General features: G+C 41.9%; 1 protein-coding gene across 9 annotated transcripts in view; it reads left to right on the forward strand.

Moving 5' to 3' along the window:
- The window catches only part of ANK3 (ankyrin 3), a 379207-nt gene that overhangs the window by 289763 nt on the left and 72205 nt on the right, over positions 1 to 17239 (forward strand). For 7 of the 9 annotated variants that reach the window (XM_061449032.1, XM_061449040.1, XM_061449062.1 and 4 more), the window contains 6 exons: positions 5657 to 5755; positions 5844 to 5942; positions 6331 to 6426; positions 9156 to 9228; positions 9429 to 9491; positions 16744 to 16867. In XM_061449032.1, the coding sequence (XP_061305016.1) occupies positions 5657 to 5755; positions 5844 to 5942; positions 6331 to 6426; positions 9156 to 9228; positions 9429 to 9491; positions 16744 to 16867 (554 nt within the window). The remainder of the gene's footprint in view (positions 1 to 5656; positions 5756 to 5843; positions 5943 to 6330; positions 6427 to 9155; positions 9229 to 9428; positions 9492 to 16743; positions 16868 to 17239) is intronic. The other 2 variants (XM_061449069.1, XM_061449079.1) reach the window with 1 other exon arrangement.

Genomic DNA, 17239 nt, shown 5'->3' on the forward strand with positions numbered 1-17239 from the left:
TGAAAATTGCTCTCAGACCTGTGCTGTGGTTCTTTCTTGAGGTAGTTCCCCTCCCAAGCAATTGCAACGTTTTTACTGAACTTTGTTGTAGAAAAAGGCATGAAAGGAAGAATAGCTGCTGGATTTGAAGTCCATTTATTGATGGCATTATGGGATCCTTCTGGTTCTGCTGCATCAGTTAACTAAATAGCCTCTAATCCCAAAGCTGCAGGAGTCTGTCTCAACACTGAAGAGTAAACAACAGTGATTTGGTGTGCTAGAACTAGTGCTCAAGGGGCCACAATGCTGCTCCTGCCACTTGAAGATGAGATTTTGTATGTGGTTTTAGGCCTAGCCACATTAGACTGAGCTCCAATTGATAAGCCAGAGAAACCACCTTATCTTAATATGCAAGAAGAAAATAACAGAATGGTGGAAAAATAGCAACACTAAAATGTACTTCAGGTGGTGAAGCTTCAGAGCTGCTTCAAAACTCTTCACATTTGTAGTGTTGCAGTGTTCACAGAAGGCATGTTAGTGTCCTGCTGCAAAGGCAGTAGGTTTTGTCCATTCTGACATTACCATTGGTGTTTCTGAATTTAGATACGTTAAAGAGTTTTCAATAATGAAACTCTGTGTTATACAATATCATACTTAACACAAGGAATCACAGAATCATAGAATAGTTAGGGTTGAAAAGGACCTTAAGATCATCTAGTTCCAACTCCCCTGCCATGGGCAGGGACACCTCACACTAAACCATGCTACCCAAGGTTCTGTCCAGCCTGGCCTTGAGCACTGCCAGGGATGGAGCATTCACAACTTCCCTGGGCAACCTATTCCAGTGCCTCACCACCCTTACATGAAAGAATTTCCTCCTTATATCCAACCTAAACTTCTCATGTCTAAGTTTTAACCCGTTACCCCTTGTCCTGTCACTACAGTTCTTAATGAAGAGTCCCTCTCCAGCATCCTTTGAAGGCCCCCTTCATCTTATGCATAGTATTGGGAGTTAAAAAATCAGTCTGAAGCCATGGCTGCAAGCAGATAATCCTTCTCTGGTGGTCATGTTGGGTGTTTAAAGGTTATACTGGTACATGTGATGTTGTTTTTGTTGCAGGAAGTTGGCATGGGTAAATATTGTATCATGGCTCAGCAGGTCTCCACATGTCATTTTTCAACTGTTTATCCCATTGGATAGTTATTGTAGGATACAGTGTTGCTGTGATGGACTGGCAAAGGAAGCCTGATGAGAGAAGAGTGCTGGTTCATTCAAGGATGAAGAGCAGGATTTGGAGCTTTGATCTCAGTGCAGGTCATTTTAGTCAGGCAGTTGCTACACTGCATTTGCTGTTGGGCTTCTGCTGGGGAAATTGATGGTCTCACAGTCCCTGGTTGATGACTGTCTGGAAAATAAATCCAGTATTAAACTGTCTTTTGTTCCTAAAACCACAGTATTGGTAGGAGATAATGGTGACTGATATGTCATGATGTTCTTTTGCAGGTTGAGCTGGGCCTTTTATTTCAGGTTTATTCAGGGAGATTTATTCAGGTCTGCCTGCCTTGTTCTGGCAGGAGCCCCATACATACCAGCCTGAATGCTATAATGGTTCCTAAGAGCAATCCAACCTTTCCATTGTAATACCTAATTTTCAGATGCAGAAGGAGATAGAAAGGAGGGTGGGAGGGTGGGAAAGTGCTATAGAGAAGAATCACTTTCATACACAACACTCATATACAGATATCTTCAGTATATCTTCATAGAATCATACAGTCAACCAGGTTGGAAGATCATCCAGTTCAACCCTTACCCCCGCACTGCCAAGGTCATCACTAACCCATGGCACTGAGGGCCTCATCTACACAGTGTGTGACCACTACCAGGGACAGTGACTCCAGCACTGCCCTGGGCAGCCTGTTCCAATGCCTGAAAACCCTCTGGGGAAGGAATTGTTCCTCATCTCCATCTAAACCTCCCCTGGTGCAGCTTGAGGCCGTTTTCTCTTGTCCCATCCCTTGTTTCTTGGGAGCAGAGACCAGCCCCCTCCTGCCTCCGTCCTCCTGTCAGTCAGTTGAAGGGAGCGATAAGGTCCCTCCTGAACCTTCTCCATACTAAACCCCCCAGGTCGCTCAGCTGTTCCCCATCGCACTTGTGCTCCAGGCCCTGCAACAGTTCCATTGCCCTTCTCTGGCCCTGCTCCAGCACCTCATGGTACATTATCTCTCTCCTTGGCTCTTGGTGCATGCTTGGCTGTTACCAGAACATTTGCATGGAAATTTCCAGCCTAATGTGCAATAATGAACCTTGGAAGGTACTGCAACATGTTAGGCCCTGATTCAGCAAAGCAGTGGTGTGTATGTACACATAGGTTTGCCTGTTTCATTCAATCTAGGCTGGATGCCTTTGTGATCTCTGGATCTAGAGTATTTTCTAGCCTTATCAACAATAATCCTGTAGCTTCATTGTCTGACATTTACAGCAGAGAAACAAAAGCAGAGCAGCTTGAGAGTCAGCATGACTAGAAAGACGCAGTAATTCAAGCTGTTAAGATTTATGGTTATTGCCAGTGGAAGACATTAAAGTAATTCACCGACATGATATACAGCACTTGTGATAATTTCCCTCGAAAAAGGGAATTTAAGGGCAAGAGAATAAGGGATGCTTTGTCTTTGTGTGTTCCATTAGAATTGAAAAGCTCAGTATTTCTGATTTTTTTTTTTTTTTTTTGGCACTTATTCTTTTGGCTTTTGATAAGCCGTTCCCAGCTGCTAACTCCCATATTGCTGCTCATTCTTTAAAACAGCTAGAAGCAGCATGGCAGCTGACTGCCAGAAGGTGATGCACATTAGAGCTGTATTAAACAAAAGCCCTGATTTTCTTGGAAGTAACTTCTTTCATACTAAAATGCCTAATAAGTCCCTGGGCACTTTGCCAGTAAATACAACTGAACCTAAACTGCTTTGCAGAAATGTGCATAATTGTGAGGCTGGGGGGGGGGGGTATTTATTTTTGGTTGGGTTTTTTTGGTTGGTTGGTTTTGTTTTGTTTAAATTATTAGTGGCTTTTGAAACAAAATATTTCTATATTTTCATTCTGTAGAGAATGAAAGTAGCAAGCTCAAGTATCCGTGAGAATGACTACTTTTATAGTTAATTTGGTTGTGTAATTGCAGAATCTGCCAGTTGGAGTGTTTCAGAAAAGTTAACAGAATATCTGTTTTCCATGAGGATGTTGGGATACATATATATAAACGTTATACCTTCCTGAGCTAGAAACAGCTAAATGCTGGAATCTGTACTGTAGCTGAGAAGCAAAGGATATCCTTTCTGGGTCTTGGGCATTAAAAGTACATTTTGCCAATTAATTTTATTTTGACCAATGTCTTCACTACAAACTATAAGCATGAAAGATGTCCTCTGGTGGCTGATGAGGTCTAACATGCCCAGTGAGATGTGACCTGCCATGTCAGATCTCTGTCACTCTACTGTCAGTGACCGTGTGCTGCATTGGGCACTGCCTCATCAAACACAACGTGATGTGACATGACCACGGGGTATGGCAAACTTAATAGAAAGCTCTCGGGCCCCTCCAGGGAGCTCAGACAAGAAACTGGTATTTTGCCACCAGGCTAGCAGGTGTCCACATTGCTACTCAGGACATGCGTAATGTCTGTAGCAGAGAAGCTGCCCTTCAGTGCATGCTCCTCCATTTGCCGTAACTGACCAAGCCAGGAGCACTGAAAGCTTGAGAGGGAGCCTCCTTCAGCTTCAGCTCTGGGACACAAAGAACTGTAACAGGGAGGATAGTGACCACGTCACCATAAAAATGTACGATTTCAACCATACATTTGGATGGGAAAGAGGAAAATTTTTTTGTTAGTCTCTGATTTAAACAGCAGGGTGGACAGGAGTGACAGCATCAGTAATTATTCCTCTAGCCATTTATGAAGGTACTACATGTAAATCTCTGTATATACAAATTGCAGAAGGAAATTGATGTTGTACTGCAGAAAGTATCAGGCTTTTGATAGCTCCTTCTTCAATATTCATTGTTACAAGCTAAAGAAAGGAGTCTTTACAGATCACTTCAAAGGGAAGGTTGATATCAGCTGTTCCTGGCTCTCTGATACTCTTCAGATTTTAATGTTTTAGGGTTGCTAGCAGAGGGCTCCCAGCAGGTGGCCCTTGACTTTGGATTTCTTCTCACCTGTTGGTTTTATGTTATTGGATTTTCACTGACCTTGCAGGTCATGTTAAGAGGTCTGTATTTTGAAGGGGGAGACAAGGGATTAAGTTCTTGTATGAGGAGGTTTCACAGCAGTTTGGTTTGCGTTTTTTGGGTTTCTTTTTTCACTTATTATTTTGATAGTTTGGCCGTGTTTCAATCTAAATTTATCTTTGGACATGTAGGAGCAGGGGCCATAGAAGCTGTGTTTGAGGTACATGGCTGTGAGTACACTCAGCATTCTGCTGAAGACTCAGGACTCTGGCCAGCTTAGGGAACGCTGTAAAATTCAGACCCTGGGCACTGGTAGGAAGCTATTAGGCCAACCCTAAACTATCAGAAGCTGTAAGATGAGGTCCCAGTGTCCAGTTCATGATGATTACAATTTAGCTAGTGCTTAGGCTCCTACCACTATGCACAAGTATTCTGTGGGAAAAGTTTCTCATAATCAGTTGGTATCTGATAAAATGATCACATAAGTCAATGGAAAGTTTCATTCTGCTGATGCCAATGGAATTTGGATCCAGTGCTGTTTCTGGCACTGATTAACTCGTCCTGGTTGTCAAAGCTAATAGTTTCTTTAAATGGTAAGTGGTATATAATTAACTGAAGAAAAAAATACACACCCTAATTTAAAGTCACTGGCACAGCTAACATATTCTAGCATGTATTAATACAACTGAAATTAGGTAACCTTGTGTGAAGTGGTATCAGAGGCAACATGACATGAAGAAAATTACATATCTAAACCCATGGACACTTGAAGCTTCCCACTGGCGGAAATAGTTCACATTTGAGGTTTTCTCCTTCTGCCTTTCCCCGTCTTTCTAGGAGCTTTGACCTCAGAGTTTAAGCATGTGTGTAGTGTTGGCTCCTGAACCCTGGGATGACCTTGGACTTGCCTCCTCAGTCCTTTTGACAAAGTTGTCTAACCTGGCCACACCTGACATGCATGTACAAAGGAAAGATGAAATGCCACTTCTAACTCTCTGTGGATTGTCAAGCACTGGAACAAGCTGTCCAGGAAACTGGTGGAATCACCATTCCTGAAGTATTTAAAAGACATGTAGATGTGGCACTTAGTGACATGTTTAGTTGTGAACATGGCAGTGCCAAGTTAAGGGTTGGACTTGATGATTTTGAAGGTCTCTTCCAACCTAAGTGATTCTATCATTCTATGAAAAAAGTGGGCTCTCTCCCAGAGACCTGATAGTCTGGCTATTGGACAGGAAGCGAAAGATTACAGAAATAAAAGGCATTCAGAGAGGTTCACTAAGAATGGGACTTGAATGCACATTCATGGGAAGTGTGGGTTTTTTCCAAGGCTGGAGGGGGTTTTGCATAGTTTGAAGAAATAAAACTTAACAGGATTTTTGCTGTTTCATATATGGGGGGTTTTGTTACGGGATGTGTGGGATATTCACATGTACTAATTGCTTGTGTTCATTCTAGATGGGATACACTCCTTTGCATGTTGGCTGCCACTACGGAAACATAAAAATTGTTAACTTCCTTCTGCAACATTCTGCAAAAGTTAATGCCAAAACAAAGGTGAGTTTCTGCCTGTGCCTCACTCGTTCTGTGGAGGCAGCTTGTGCACTGTGCTCACTGCAGCCTTTCCCTTTCCCTGCGTCCACAGAATGGGTACACACCACTGCACCAGGCTGCACAGCAGGGGCACACCCACATCATCAATGTCCTGCTCCAGAATGGCGCGTCCCCCAACGAGCTCACTGTGGTAAGCACAGAGGGGCCACTGTGAAGCTGCTGCTTCCCTCTCGGGCTCAGTTGTCCCACCCCTCAGAAACCATTTGAGAAAGGGAAATGTGGAAAAAATGTGTCTGGTGGGAGATGAAAAGAGCAGAGAAAGCCTATTCCCATCGCTCCCACGTCCTCTATGCCATCATCTCTTCCAAAACATCTGAAAATCTTTCCATTTTCATCCCATTTCTGTAAAGAGTTAAAAACTTAGTTATATATCCTACTACCCAAAATATATTTCTTTCAGTCACCAATATGCAAACATTTATTTGGCCTTTATTGTGCATTCCTGTACAGTTAATTAGCAGTTTCTACACTTTTCCTTACTAATATTCAACTTTTGCTATAAACATTTCAATTTCTAGAATGGAAACACTGCCCTTGCCATTGCAAAACGGCTTGGCTACATTTCAGTTGTTGACACACTGAAGGTGGTGACAGAAGAGACCATGACTACAATTGTAAGTACAGCTTTATTTGGTAGTAAATGGAAGAATTTTTCCTAAGCCAGTGTATTCATCTTTTTTAGTTACATGTCTACTGAGATTCCAGCTTAATTTCCACCTATTTCCTTTTAGCAGCATAAAGTAGATATTAAGTCAAATATGCGAAATATATTTTTAAGGTAGTAGACACTATTAGGATGTATGCAGGAAAAATACCAACCAAGCAAAAAATGAACAGTGTAAATGACTGGTCATAGCTGTCATGTTTTTCCACATAGCTTGTTGTTTAAGGCACGGACCACATGATTAGGAGCCAGTTTGTGGTTGAAAAGACATTCCCACGCACTTGTGTAAACAGAAGTTGCTTCTGCCTTTTCAGAGTGTTTGCCAGGGGGGCTGTTGTATAATGGTTTGTATTTGGACTGAGAGAACCTATTCCAATTTAAGAAGTGGTTGGAATTGACTTTATAGCAACTTACTGCATAGTTTATGGCATCTTTCAAAAGGTGGTGAAAGGATGTCTCCTACAAGCAGCCACAGTCAGGTCCTGCAACCCGAGATACCATTCACTGACAGATACATGAAGTCCAGGTTGTCTGCCTTGCCCCTGAGAAAGGCTTTTTGAAATGTTAGCTGGGAGAGATTAAAGAGACTAGCAGTGATCAATTATTACCTGCTGTCAGAAAAATGATGATTCACAGAATCCAAAATATTTCTCAGACCTTTTGTTCACTAACATTTTGACAAATTGCTCAATGAAGAAAACAGTTTTCTGAGGTGAAGAGTCTCCATGTACTACGATAGTAGTAAAGCCAAAATTGGGTCTTAAGAACATAAATTTAGAGCCTTGGCTCCAAATTTGCTTTTTCCTTTCTGCAACTTTTTTTTTTTTTTGGTTAAAAATAAGAAGTATGTGCACATATGTATTTTTAGGCATATCAGAGGCATACACATATATATGTGTAAGGGTAGCAGAAATTTGACTGATTGCTTAGTATATAACTAGGTAGCTGCAGGAAAAGTAAAACTACATTTTTATGCTAAAAACTCCAAATATCAAAAGGTTATTCTTAGCTTGTAGAGCCAAAAACCTGGGGAGTTTGTGCTGCATAAGGTGACTGATCATTTATGTTCTGTTGATGAAGAAGAATAGGGAGATGGTGGGTCAGGCTATGAAATATGCTATAAGAAATGTTAGATGCTGAAAGCCCTGTACTACCCAAATACCTGTTTTCAAGAGAAGCCCAGAAATAATTTCTGCTAAAATCAGAATGTTCTGCTTATCAGTCACAAGTGTATAATTTTCAGACTTTGGAAGTCTAGAATGAAACCTGTTTTATATATTTTACTTAAGGGTCTTAAAAATTCAGTTTGAATGCTAAGACTTATTTTTTGATGCTTGTGGCTAAACAACTCCCAAAGGTAAATTTAATGAAGCCAGGGATAAATGCAGCTAATTTTACTATAATTTATACTCAAACAACAATAAAAAAAATCCAGTAGCGCCTGAAAAGAGTCCTGGGATTTTGCTAGTTTAATGGCAATGTGTTAAAAATCTTTGCAAGTAATTCTCACAAAATGAAACAAGTCTGAAGCTTTTTACAAGTTTTCTGATGTTTGAGCATGCAGGGGCTCTTCTGCCTATACCAAGTGATGGCAGTAGCCCAAGAAACATAAACTGCCAAATGAATATTCATGAGGCCAGAGAAAAACTGAAATATTATAAAATACATGAAAATAGAAAAGCTGTGTTGTCCGCCTGAACTTGTTACTCATTTCTTATTTGTATATGAAGGATGAGAAGTAATGGTGTTTAAAAATAGTATAAAATATGACTATATTTAAAAATATAATATACCCCCCCCCCCATAAAGACAGGAGTGGTTTTTGGTGTGAGGTTTGTTCTTTGTTTTATTCGGGGGTTTTTAATTGCTGCACTCCTTGAATAGTAACTCTGAAGGGTGTGACCTAAAACTTCACCAGTGCTTGTTGTGCTGTACACCAGCTGGAGAGTAAAACGTGCCCAAGTGTGCCATTCATGGGATACACAGGTACTCTAGGAACAGACTTCAGGCATTCATAACTGGGCTTTTCTGCCCTTTTTTTTTTTTTTTAATATTGGTCTCTGAGTCTCAATTAATATAAACCTTAGGCTGAAAAACAACCAATCAGTTCTGAGTGTCTTTCGTGCACGCATTCCTTAAAGGGTATTATTTAGCCTGCATGTGGTTGCAATTGTTCTCATTTGTGGGAAAACCACGCAATTCATGCTGAGGCACCTCTGAAAAAAATCACATAGACTAAGCCTGCTCCCAAATTACAGCATTTTTCTAAAGACAAAGGACTTCATCAGAAAGTTTAGTTTAAATAGGATTACATATTCCCGCTCAAAATTCTGATGACTATTTAAAGAGTTCTTATTAACCCCCTTAACAAGAAACTCTTTTAACTGTATTTGTTTCTTCTGTCGATAGTCATCTTCTCTGCTTTCAGCTTTGCTTTTTCCGTTATGAAAATGTGAATATAGTTTAAAACACAAATAATATTGCCTATTTCTGTAATCTTTTTAAATATAGTTCAGTGCATCGATAAAAGGGAAGTTAATAAGAATCCAGAAAAAGAAATCTTGGTTTGCTAACTGCAGATAAAAATATGTTCTACCTTGCATTTACTTTTTAAAATACCTGTAAGTTTTAAGAAAAATTATGCCTGTACTCTGAAATGATTTTTTTGGTCTTTGACAGACTGTTACAGAAAAGCACAAAATGAACGTACCTGAAACGATGAATGAAGTTCTTGATATGTCTGATGATGAAGGTATTAAAAAATTTAAGAACCCTCTTGCTTCTTTTAGTCTTTTCTTGTCATAAGAAATGTTTGTTTAAAAAAACCACCACCGAAAAGTACTGATTGGATATGGTCTTTGCACATTCATTATTGCTTTACATTGATTGTTTTTTTGACACATTGACAGTCTATGCTTTTATTTAATTGTTTTGTTTATTTAAATCATACAGTTCGTAAAGCCAATGCCCCTGAAATACTCAGTGATGCTGAATATTTGTCAGATGTTGAAGAAGGTATTTGTGCATTTTTGTATTGCAGTGATACTTAACCCTCTTCCTTTTACTCCGTCTGTCTGAGAATTAATCCTTTCAGATCATTTTCTTATTATCTCATTAACAATAAGTTCTGCTTAACAGTTAAGAATGCTTTCAAAAATTCTTCGAGCTATTACTAATAATCCTCTCATGTTTTCTGAATTTCTTACTCCCAAATTTTTAATCAACTTACCTTCACTTTTCTGGAATAGTCCTTTTGCTGCTGCTTCCATAAAGTGGAGAATTGTTTTATTATTGTAACTGAATAAATAAATATTGGAGACAAGGGTCAGATATCAAAACACTTTGGAAGAAACAGCTGATAGTGAAAGTGAATGGCAGAAGGAATGAGGGTGTTTGTTGTTTTTTTTAAATTCTGATGTGAATTAACTCTGAAATGGTTGATTTACATTGACAGTGGTCCCTCAGCCTGGAAATAAGTATTTTCAGAGATTTTTTGGTGGTTTTATTTTTTTTATTTTAATAATATTTCAGTCATGACATTCAGTAAAAATACATCAGATTGCTTTTGTGCTGAATAAGGAGGGTGCTGCATTGGACTCAACATGTTGGTGTTTGTAGTATTAAGGAAGTATCTTGAAGCTGAGATTTTATCTGTATCATCCTGCAGAGTGACATGAAATCTGTGAGCGGCAATAAAGCCCTTTGTTTTCAGTGCCTCTAAGTAAGTCTCCTGAGCTACAGGCAGCCTGCCTGACCCAGCTCACTCCTCGGTGCTGAGCAAGTTTGATGTGGCTTCAGTGGTCTCCAAGTATTTAAAACCCCTTTGGCAACTGCTTCCTCCCCTCTACCAACAAGCCATGCTAGTACAGACCTTCCTGGTTTGGATGTGCAGGAATCTGTGAGAATTTCTCCAGGAACTGTAGGTTTCCAGAGGCCACAGAAGGATTAGGTTCCAAGGTGAGCACTCAGAAATAGGAAGGTCTTGAGCTGATGGAGAGGACAGTGCCCTTAATGCATTTTTGTGAGTCCCCATTCACTTGCATTAAAACTGCATTTTTTTCTTCACTAGTAGGGAAAACAAGTGATGGGGTTCAATTTTCCTTTGCTTCTTTAGTTAATCTCTCTTTCTTTAGGTCTAGTGATGTATTTACTTTCAATTTTTATAGCATTTAAGCAGTAAGGTGTAAAAGATATTTAGTAAGTTCATTGTGTGCAGCTCTTGTTTAATTCATGCATTGAGGCTTTTGGTTTGTTTTCAGTTTGCCATTTTGTTCCCATTGCTGCAGTTCCAAATGGATACTGTTTTTACCATACACCTGTGTCTTTCAAATAACCCTCTTAGGCTATTGTACTGCTCAAATATATAATATATTGTTTTAACTGACTGGAACACTGGTGCATAATTGTGTCAGTTAACAAAGCAGTAGCTCTTGCCATATCCCACTCCATAGCATGTGGTGAGGTACAGATGAGGAGCACTCCTATGTGGAATCTGAATATTAGAACCAGTTACAAAATGTGCCATTTAATGCATGGGATAATTTTTAAGGCCAAATCTGTGGAAGGCTTTTAGAGTCACTAACTCTCAGGTCTACAGAAAAACTCAACCAAACAGCAACCCAACAAACCAACAACAAAACAAACAAACAAAAACAAAAATTAGGAAAGCAGGTAATGCAATCGATTACTTCCCTAGAGGCTGTGTCCTGCAACCATGTTGCTGTTACTAGGGGAGCTAAGAGACTGGTTTATATGTAACAAGGTTATTTTCAAACCTAACACTGCAAAGAAGCTCTCAAATCAAATAACAGGTATTTTATTAATCTGTGCTGAAGTATTCCAGTGTGCAAGACATCCAATGAATTACAGGCTTTGAGGTAATAACCAATGGCTTGTCTCCCTTTCCTGACTTGCGCATCTGTAAAGACAATATACCGACACCCATCCCCACAACTCCTCAATGTTGATAGGATATTTATATACAATGCATCCACTTACATTAGTCAAAATAAATATGTTCAGGATGCTAATGTGGTCTGACAACTCTCACAGCCAGGGTGCTAATTTCCAAGTGAGAGAAGGGTTCAAATCTACCACCAAAATCTGAGTTCTGCCTCACTTGGCCAACGTTCATGTCATAAGCAAAACTCTTCAGTGAGAGAAACTTTTTTAATGATTTCTCAATATGCCACAATCCTCAAGGTTTCTCTCATAACAGAAATTTAAGGCATGGAAAGTAGAGTCTCTGAGCTCGTAGACAAATGTCAGGGAACTGTTTCCTTGTGTTTATGTCTTGCAGTGCCCACTAAATAAATATTTACATGGAAGTTGTGTAATTTCTCTTCCCTGCAAGGACAGTTTGGTTTGGAGTCAGACTGGATGAGAGGAGAGAGATTTTCTTCCTTTTCCTAGACTACTCTGGCAAATCTGCCCAAAAGACGTTAAGTGTTGGGAAACCGCAAAAAAAGAAATGGCATTTTTTAAAGACATGAATATGATTTTGTGGGAAAAAAATGAAGGCTCATCTTCATGTGTAGCTGAAAGTTTGTAGAAGAATATAGAGCAATTGCAATGTGTACTGAGCATGTCCTCTGCTCTTATTTTTAAAGAGATTGCAAATCTTATCAATGTGAAACCTGAGACTGCAGGAACCGGGTCATTCCTCTTACTGTCTCCAGATGTGAGCTCGCACCCCACACCCTGTGCAGCTGGGAGCCCCAGCGGTTCACCCTGTGGAGAGTGGGGGCTCAGCCATGCTAAAGCACAACCTGAGCAATCTGCCAAAGGCCTGGAGCGAAACTCCTCCTCTGCTGTCACATGCTGAGCCTTGGAGCATCCCTCTGAGTAGATACAAGAGCTGTAATCTGATGGAGGAAGCTGGAGCCCCGCTGCAACTGCAGCAACCCAGCAATGAGCTCTGTCACAACGGCCCTCCCTAGAACTGCTGCTGCTGTCCTGGAGGCCAAGGGCCAGCAAACAATGGGATCTGATAGAAAGAGGAGTGAGACTACACGAGCAGCAAACTGGAAAGAAATCCAAACCAAAAAACAGTTCAGGTGTTGAGAATTTAGTCAAGAATTGAGGGTTGGAGCTAGATGACTTTTAAGGTTCCTTCCAACCCAAGCCATTCCATTTTAAAGGTATTTTCCAACTTAGTTGATTCTATGATTCTATAAGAAACATTTCTTTTTGAGCTTTTAAATTTTTTCCTTATTTGGTCTTCAGAAGATAAACCTTTGGGTGTAAATAAGGACACTGGTTTAAGCCCATTTAATGGAGATTCCTCAGTACGTGGAAGTATCACGCCGATCAATCCCTGGTAGATTAGACAGATGTCATAACAGAACATGCGTGCCCACTGCCTGATGCCTCTGTAGGTGCTGAGATGCAGCAGCTTCAGTGCCTTTAAGACAAGTCAGGGCATCCCCATGCATGAAAGTCTGTTATTGATGCTTTTGGGAGGGGTTGCTTTATTGCATTTTTAGGCTCAACTTTTTGAGCTTATCTCCACAAGATTTTACAGACTGATGAAAGTTTCAGTGGTCTGGTATTGGCTTTTCTTCGTACTTATGTGAAACCAAAGCCTGGATTACAACTGAAAGTATCTTGCTCTTCCCTGTGGCTGTACCTCTTCTGCCATAAGGCAGCTCTGGTCAGGCTATGATGAGGGAGTGCCAAAAGCTTCAGAGATATTTAGCAAAGCCAATGACAAATGCCTGTTTGTATCCCGGGCTATGATTAAATTTTGTCTGGGACTTTTCCCAAGCCACACGATGCCTTCTATCCTGCTGCCAGAGAGGCTGTATTTCTTACTTGCATCTAAAAAGAGCACCTACCCTGCACTCCTGCAATTGCCAGTGGGAGACATGCAAAGGAACCAGGAAAATGGGGAAAACATGAAGAGGTGACAAAGGTGATGAGAGGTATGGAAAAGCTTCTTGGAGAGAAAACAGTAAAGAGAGTAGGAGTCTCTATTCTAGAGGGGGGAATTAGCAAAAAATGAATGAGGGATAGGCTAGGATGTATGAAACAGTGGGTTGCAAAGTGAGCAGTGATGCTTACAGCCTCTCCAGAAGTCCAGGAATAAGGGGCATCAATGATACCAGCAAGAGGCAAACCAGTGTTCAGCGCTGCTCCTTCTGCAACAGGTAGTTGATTGTATGACTCCTTGCACAAATCCTTGGTGAGGAACACAGAAAGTTTACAAGAGTTCTAAGTATAACTGGAAGAATTTTAAAAGGAGAAAAAAAAAACAACCCAAAACCAAACCTGTTCATGAGTATAAAAACCTGCAGGTTTAGAAAATACATGCTTAAATCACTGCCAGCTAGTAAAATGTCACAGGGGACTTCCATTGTTTCATGCCCTTATATTATTCTGTGAAGTGCAGTTGCTACCAGAGACAAGGTGTATCAGACTGATGGGCCTTTACTTTGACCTGCTGCTGCTATTCTTTCCTGGATTTTGAACAGTTTCTGATACTCATGATAGCTCTGTTTGCCCTCTGTTACCCCGACAGGTAGCATGTTACTAAGGGAAGGATGGCAACTGCAGCAAAGCAGTTTCTTTGGTGGTGTTTTTTCCTCAGTGTTTCACTTTTGGGGGCATTTCTCTGTCATTTGTGTTCAGTGATTAATTTTGTCTTCACTTTTCCATGGGACCTCTCTCTGCAGGAATCCAGTGTGCTGTGAGCAAACACTGTGCTCTTACCTGAAAGGCAGAGGATTAGGCTGTGGCACCTAATTAAACAGAGCGGGATTGCTGAAACGTGCACCACCCGTTTTGCTCCAGCCTCCCACGATCACAGAACAATGTCTGGAATTCTTTGAAATTACCACTCCTAGATGCAGCTTTTCCTTTGATGAGAGCATTTCATCAGAGTAATCCTGCTCTGGCTGGATTAGCTGCAGAGCAGGATAACATCTAATGTATTTTGCAGCTCAACTTGAGTAGCTTTTTATCGCTCTTCACCTTGCCTTTGACAAACGATGTTCGTGAAGAAAATGCCTCATCTGCTCCTGCACAGTGGCGCAGTGCTTGTCTTCAGGTGTCGTAAGGGCAGAAGTTCCTAAATTTACTGGCCCAGTTAGCAGTTGCTCAAGGTTGCCCGTACCTCTCACCCTCTGGGCCGTTCCCCACCTCCCAAGCTGCCGTCCATTTTTCTGCAGCTCCCGAAGCTTTCTCTCCGGACACGAGCATCCCACGCTGGCAAGCGGAGGGGGGAGGCGGAGTAGCCCCAGGACCCCCGGCGCTGGCACCCAGGGGACAGCCGGGGCTCAAGTCGCGCCAGGGCGGCCGGTACGGCCCGGGACGGGCGCGGGGGTAGGTGGGGCGGACGGGAGCGCAGCCCAGCGCCCTTCCCTGCAGCCCCGCGCTCCCTGCTCAACCCCGGTATCAAGTTACAGAAAAACTACACCCTCGCAGCACCCTTATTTACATACAAATAACTGGAGTGCCTGCATTTATGTCACCATTCAAGAGGCTTGCCAAGGGAGGCTGTAATCCAATCAGCAGCAGCTTTAAAGGGATGTCTGCGCACTGATTAAAAGGGGATTTTTGTTTTCTTTAACTGTAGTCATTATTTTTCATTTTGTTTTATGTTTGTAACGAACTTTGATCTGAATTGGGAGGACGGAGATACACATGTCCTAAAATAAGTACGAAGAGATCAAGATGTTAAGAAGATCTCGGTTGTTGAGTGGAAAGCGAATATGACCCACAGGGATTAGTTTGCTTGTGCTGGTTTGGAGTTTAAATCACTGCTTAAGGACTAATAGGGCTAATAGGAATTCTTGGAAACACCAGGGAAATATTTCCTATAGACCAAGCTGGTGAAAATGGCTTTCCAAAACAGTAAGACGTTTAACTTAATGTATAATGTTTCTATTTCTGGTTTTGTTTTGGTCTTTTTTTTCTTTTTTTCTTTTTTGATGTTTTCTGGTATACTATGAACTTTTTGTCTTTTAAACTGTACTTTTAAATACTGGTTGTTGCGGGGCTGGAGGAAAAAGTCGGTCTGTGTGTTTGCCGTTTGCAGAGCAGTAGCTGAAAGGGTATTTTTAGATGTGATTGCTAGTTCAAAACCAGAGCTCGCCTGTGGTTTCCTGAGTTAAGTGAATGGAAAGTAGCCTAAACTCCTTGAATGAAAGTGGGAAACGTGTAGCTGGGGTCGCGGAGCCACTCACCTCGAGCGCACGCTGTGAAACTTCGCGGTGGTGCAACTTTTGCTCACCTCAAGCGCGATCACGACAAAGGCGGTGGGGCGAATGTCGGCGAGGAGCGAGCTTGCGGGGAGCGCGCTCTTCTCCCTCTTGTTGAGGGAAGGGGGTGGGGGGAAAGGCATATTTTGGACTTGCTCTGTCAATGCAGGAATGTAGGTTTGCATGATGTAATGCTATGCAAATGCTCCAGCCGGAGGGAGCTGCTCCGTTAACCCTTTGCGGCGCCTGCAAGAAGATTTAACCTTCCTTCCTCCCATTTTTTCTGAAAACAAAACTAATCGTCTCCTCCTCCGTCCGTGTCCGCGCATCCCACCACCCTATGGCCTTTCCCGACGGGCTGACCGTAAGGCCTGGGCGGGTTTTGGGTGCGGGGCTCCAGCTTAAGGGCTTTGTTCTGCTCCGCGGGCCGGACCCAGCCGGGCCAGCCTCGCCCCGCCGGGCCGTGGAGGGAGGGTTGTGAATGTGGGGAGTGGTGGTGTCTGTCCGAAGGGCTTCCTTGCGGACACCAGCCTGGTGGTGTGAAGCAGATCACAAAACAACCCCCTAAAAGTAATCCCTCTTACATTAAATCGTGCAAAAGTTAGTGAGAAATATCTAGGGAGAAAGGCGGGCCCCTGCTCTTACTCTGCGACCGTTCAAGCCTGCTGCACTGGTGGGCAAACAGGCTGTCTGTCATAGCCAAGTTTTTCTCGGTTTTGTTTTCTGTAGAGAATAACCTGACTTTTGTTTGTCAGCTAGTAAAGAAAGCAAAAGTGGTGCAAAGTACAGAAGAAGCCTTTAGCATGCTTAAATGATTGGGCAAAAGTCATCCCTCATATAATTTCATTGGGTTTGTGTCAAGGTGGAGTTTTGCTTTGCCCCAATAAAATTATTTCTCAGGCCCGTTCAGAGGGTGGATAATTGACGTGCTACATGGAAAGAGCCTTAGGGAAAGTGGGGGTGACAGGATTGATTGCTTCTTGATGAACAGAGCAGGGCGTTATGACTTACTAAGCACGCAAACATTTACAGTACTTCTGATTTCAGCCTGTCTTTTGTACTGACAGGTGAGGATGCAATGACAGGTGATACGGACAAATACCTCGGACCCCAGGATCTGAAGGAGTTGGGAGACGATTCGTTGCCTGCTGAGGGATACATGGGCTTTAGCCTGGGAGCCCGCTCCGCTAGGTATTGTATTTGCTGTTTCTTGAGTTTGCGTGTCACCAGAGTTACAAGTTTTTTACAAACCAAATGCACTTCCTCACGCAGAAAAGTTAAGTCTATTTTGAAACAAAGTAGAGGGGGTGTGCTTCAATGTTATGATAGTACTGTGCCTTTAAAGCATATGTTCATTGCTGGTTTATTTCATATTCTTTATTCATGTTGGCTTCTTATGGCAATGACACAGAAAATGAATTATTCACTTTTTCTGGTATCTGCCGGCTCATACTCTAGACATCTCCCAGGCACCTTTTTGCTAGCAGTTTGCAACTGGTCTAGAAACTTACCTAGAAAAGCCAGCAAAACTAGGTTTCTTCTCACTACTGCAGGTCAGATTGA

Source organism: Pezoporus flaviventris, unplaced genomic scaffold (genome assembly GCF_033815535.1).
Source record: "Pezoporus flaviventris isolate CSIRO_AGI_PZ_B2104156 unplaced genomic scaffold, CSIRO_AGI_Pfla_v1 ptg000001l, whole genome shotgun sequence".
NCBI classification, from domain to species: domain Eukaryota; kingdom Metazoa; phylum Chordata; class Aves; order Psittaciformes; family Psittacidae; genus Pezoporus; species Pezoporus flaviventris.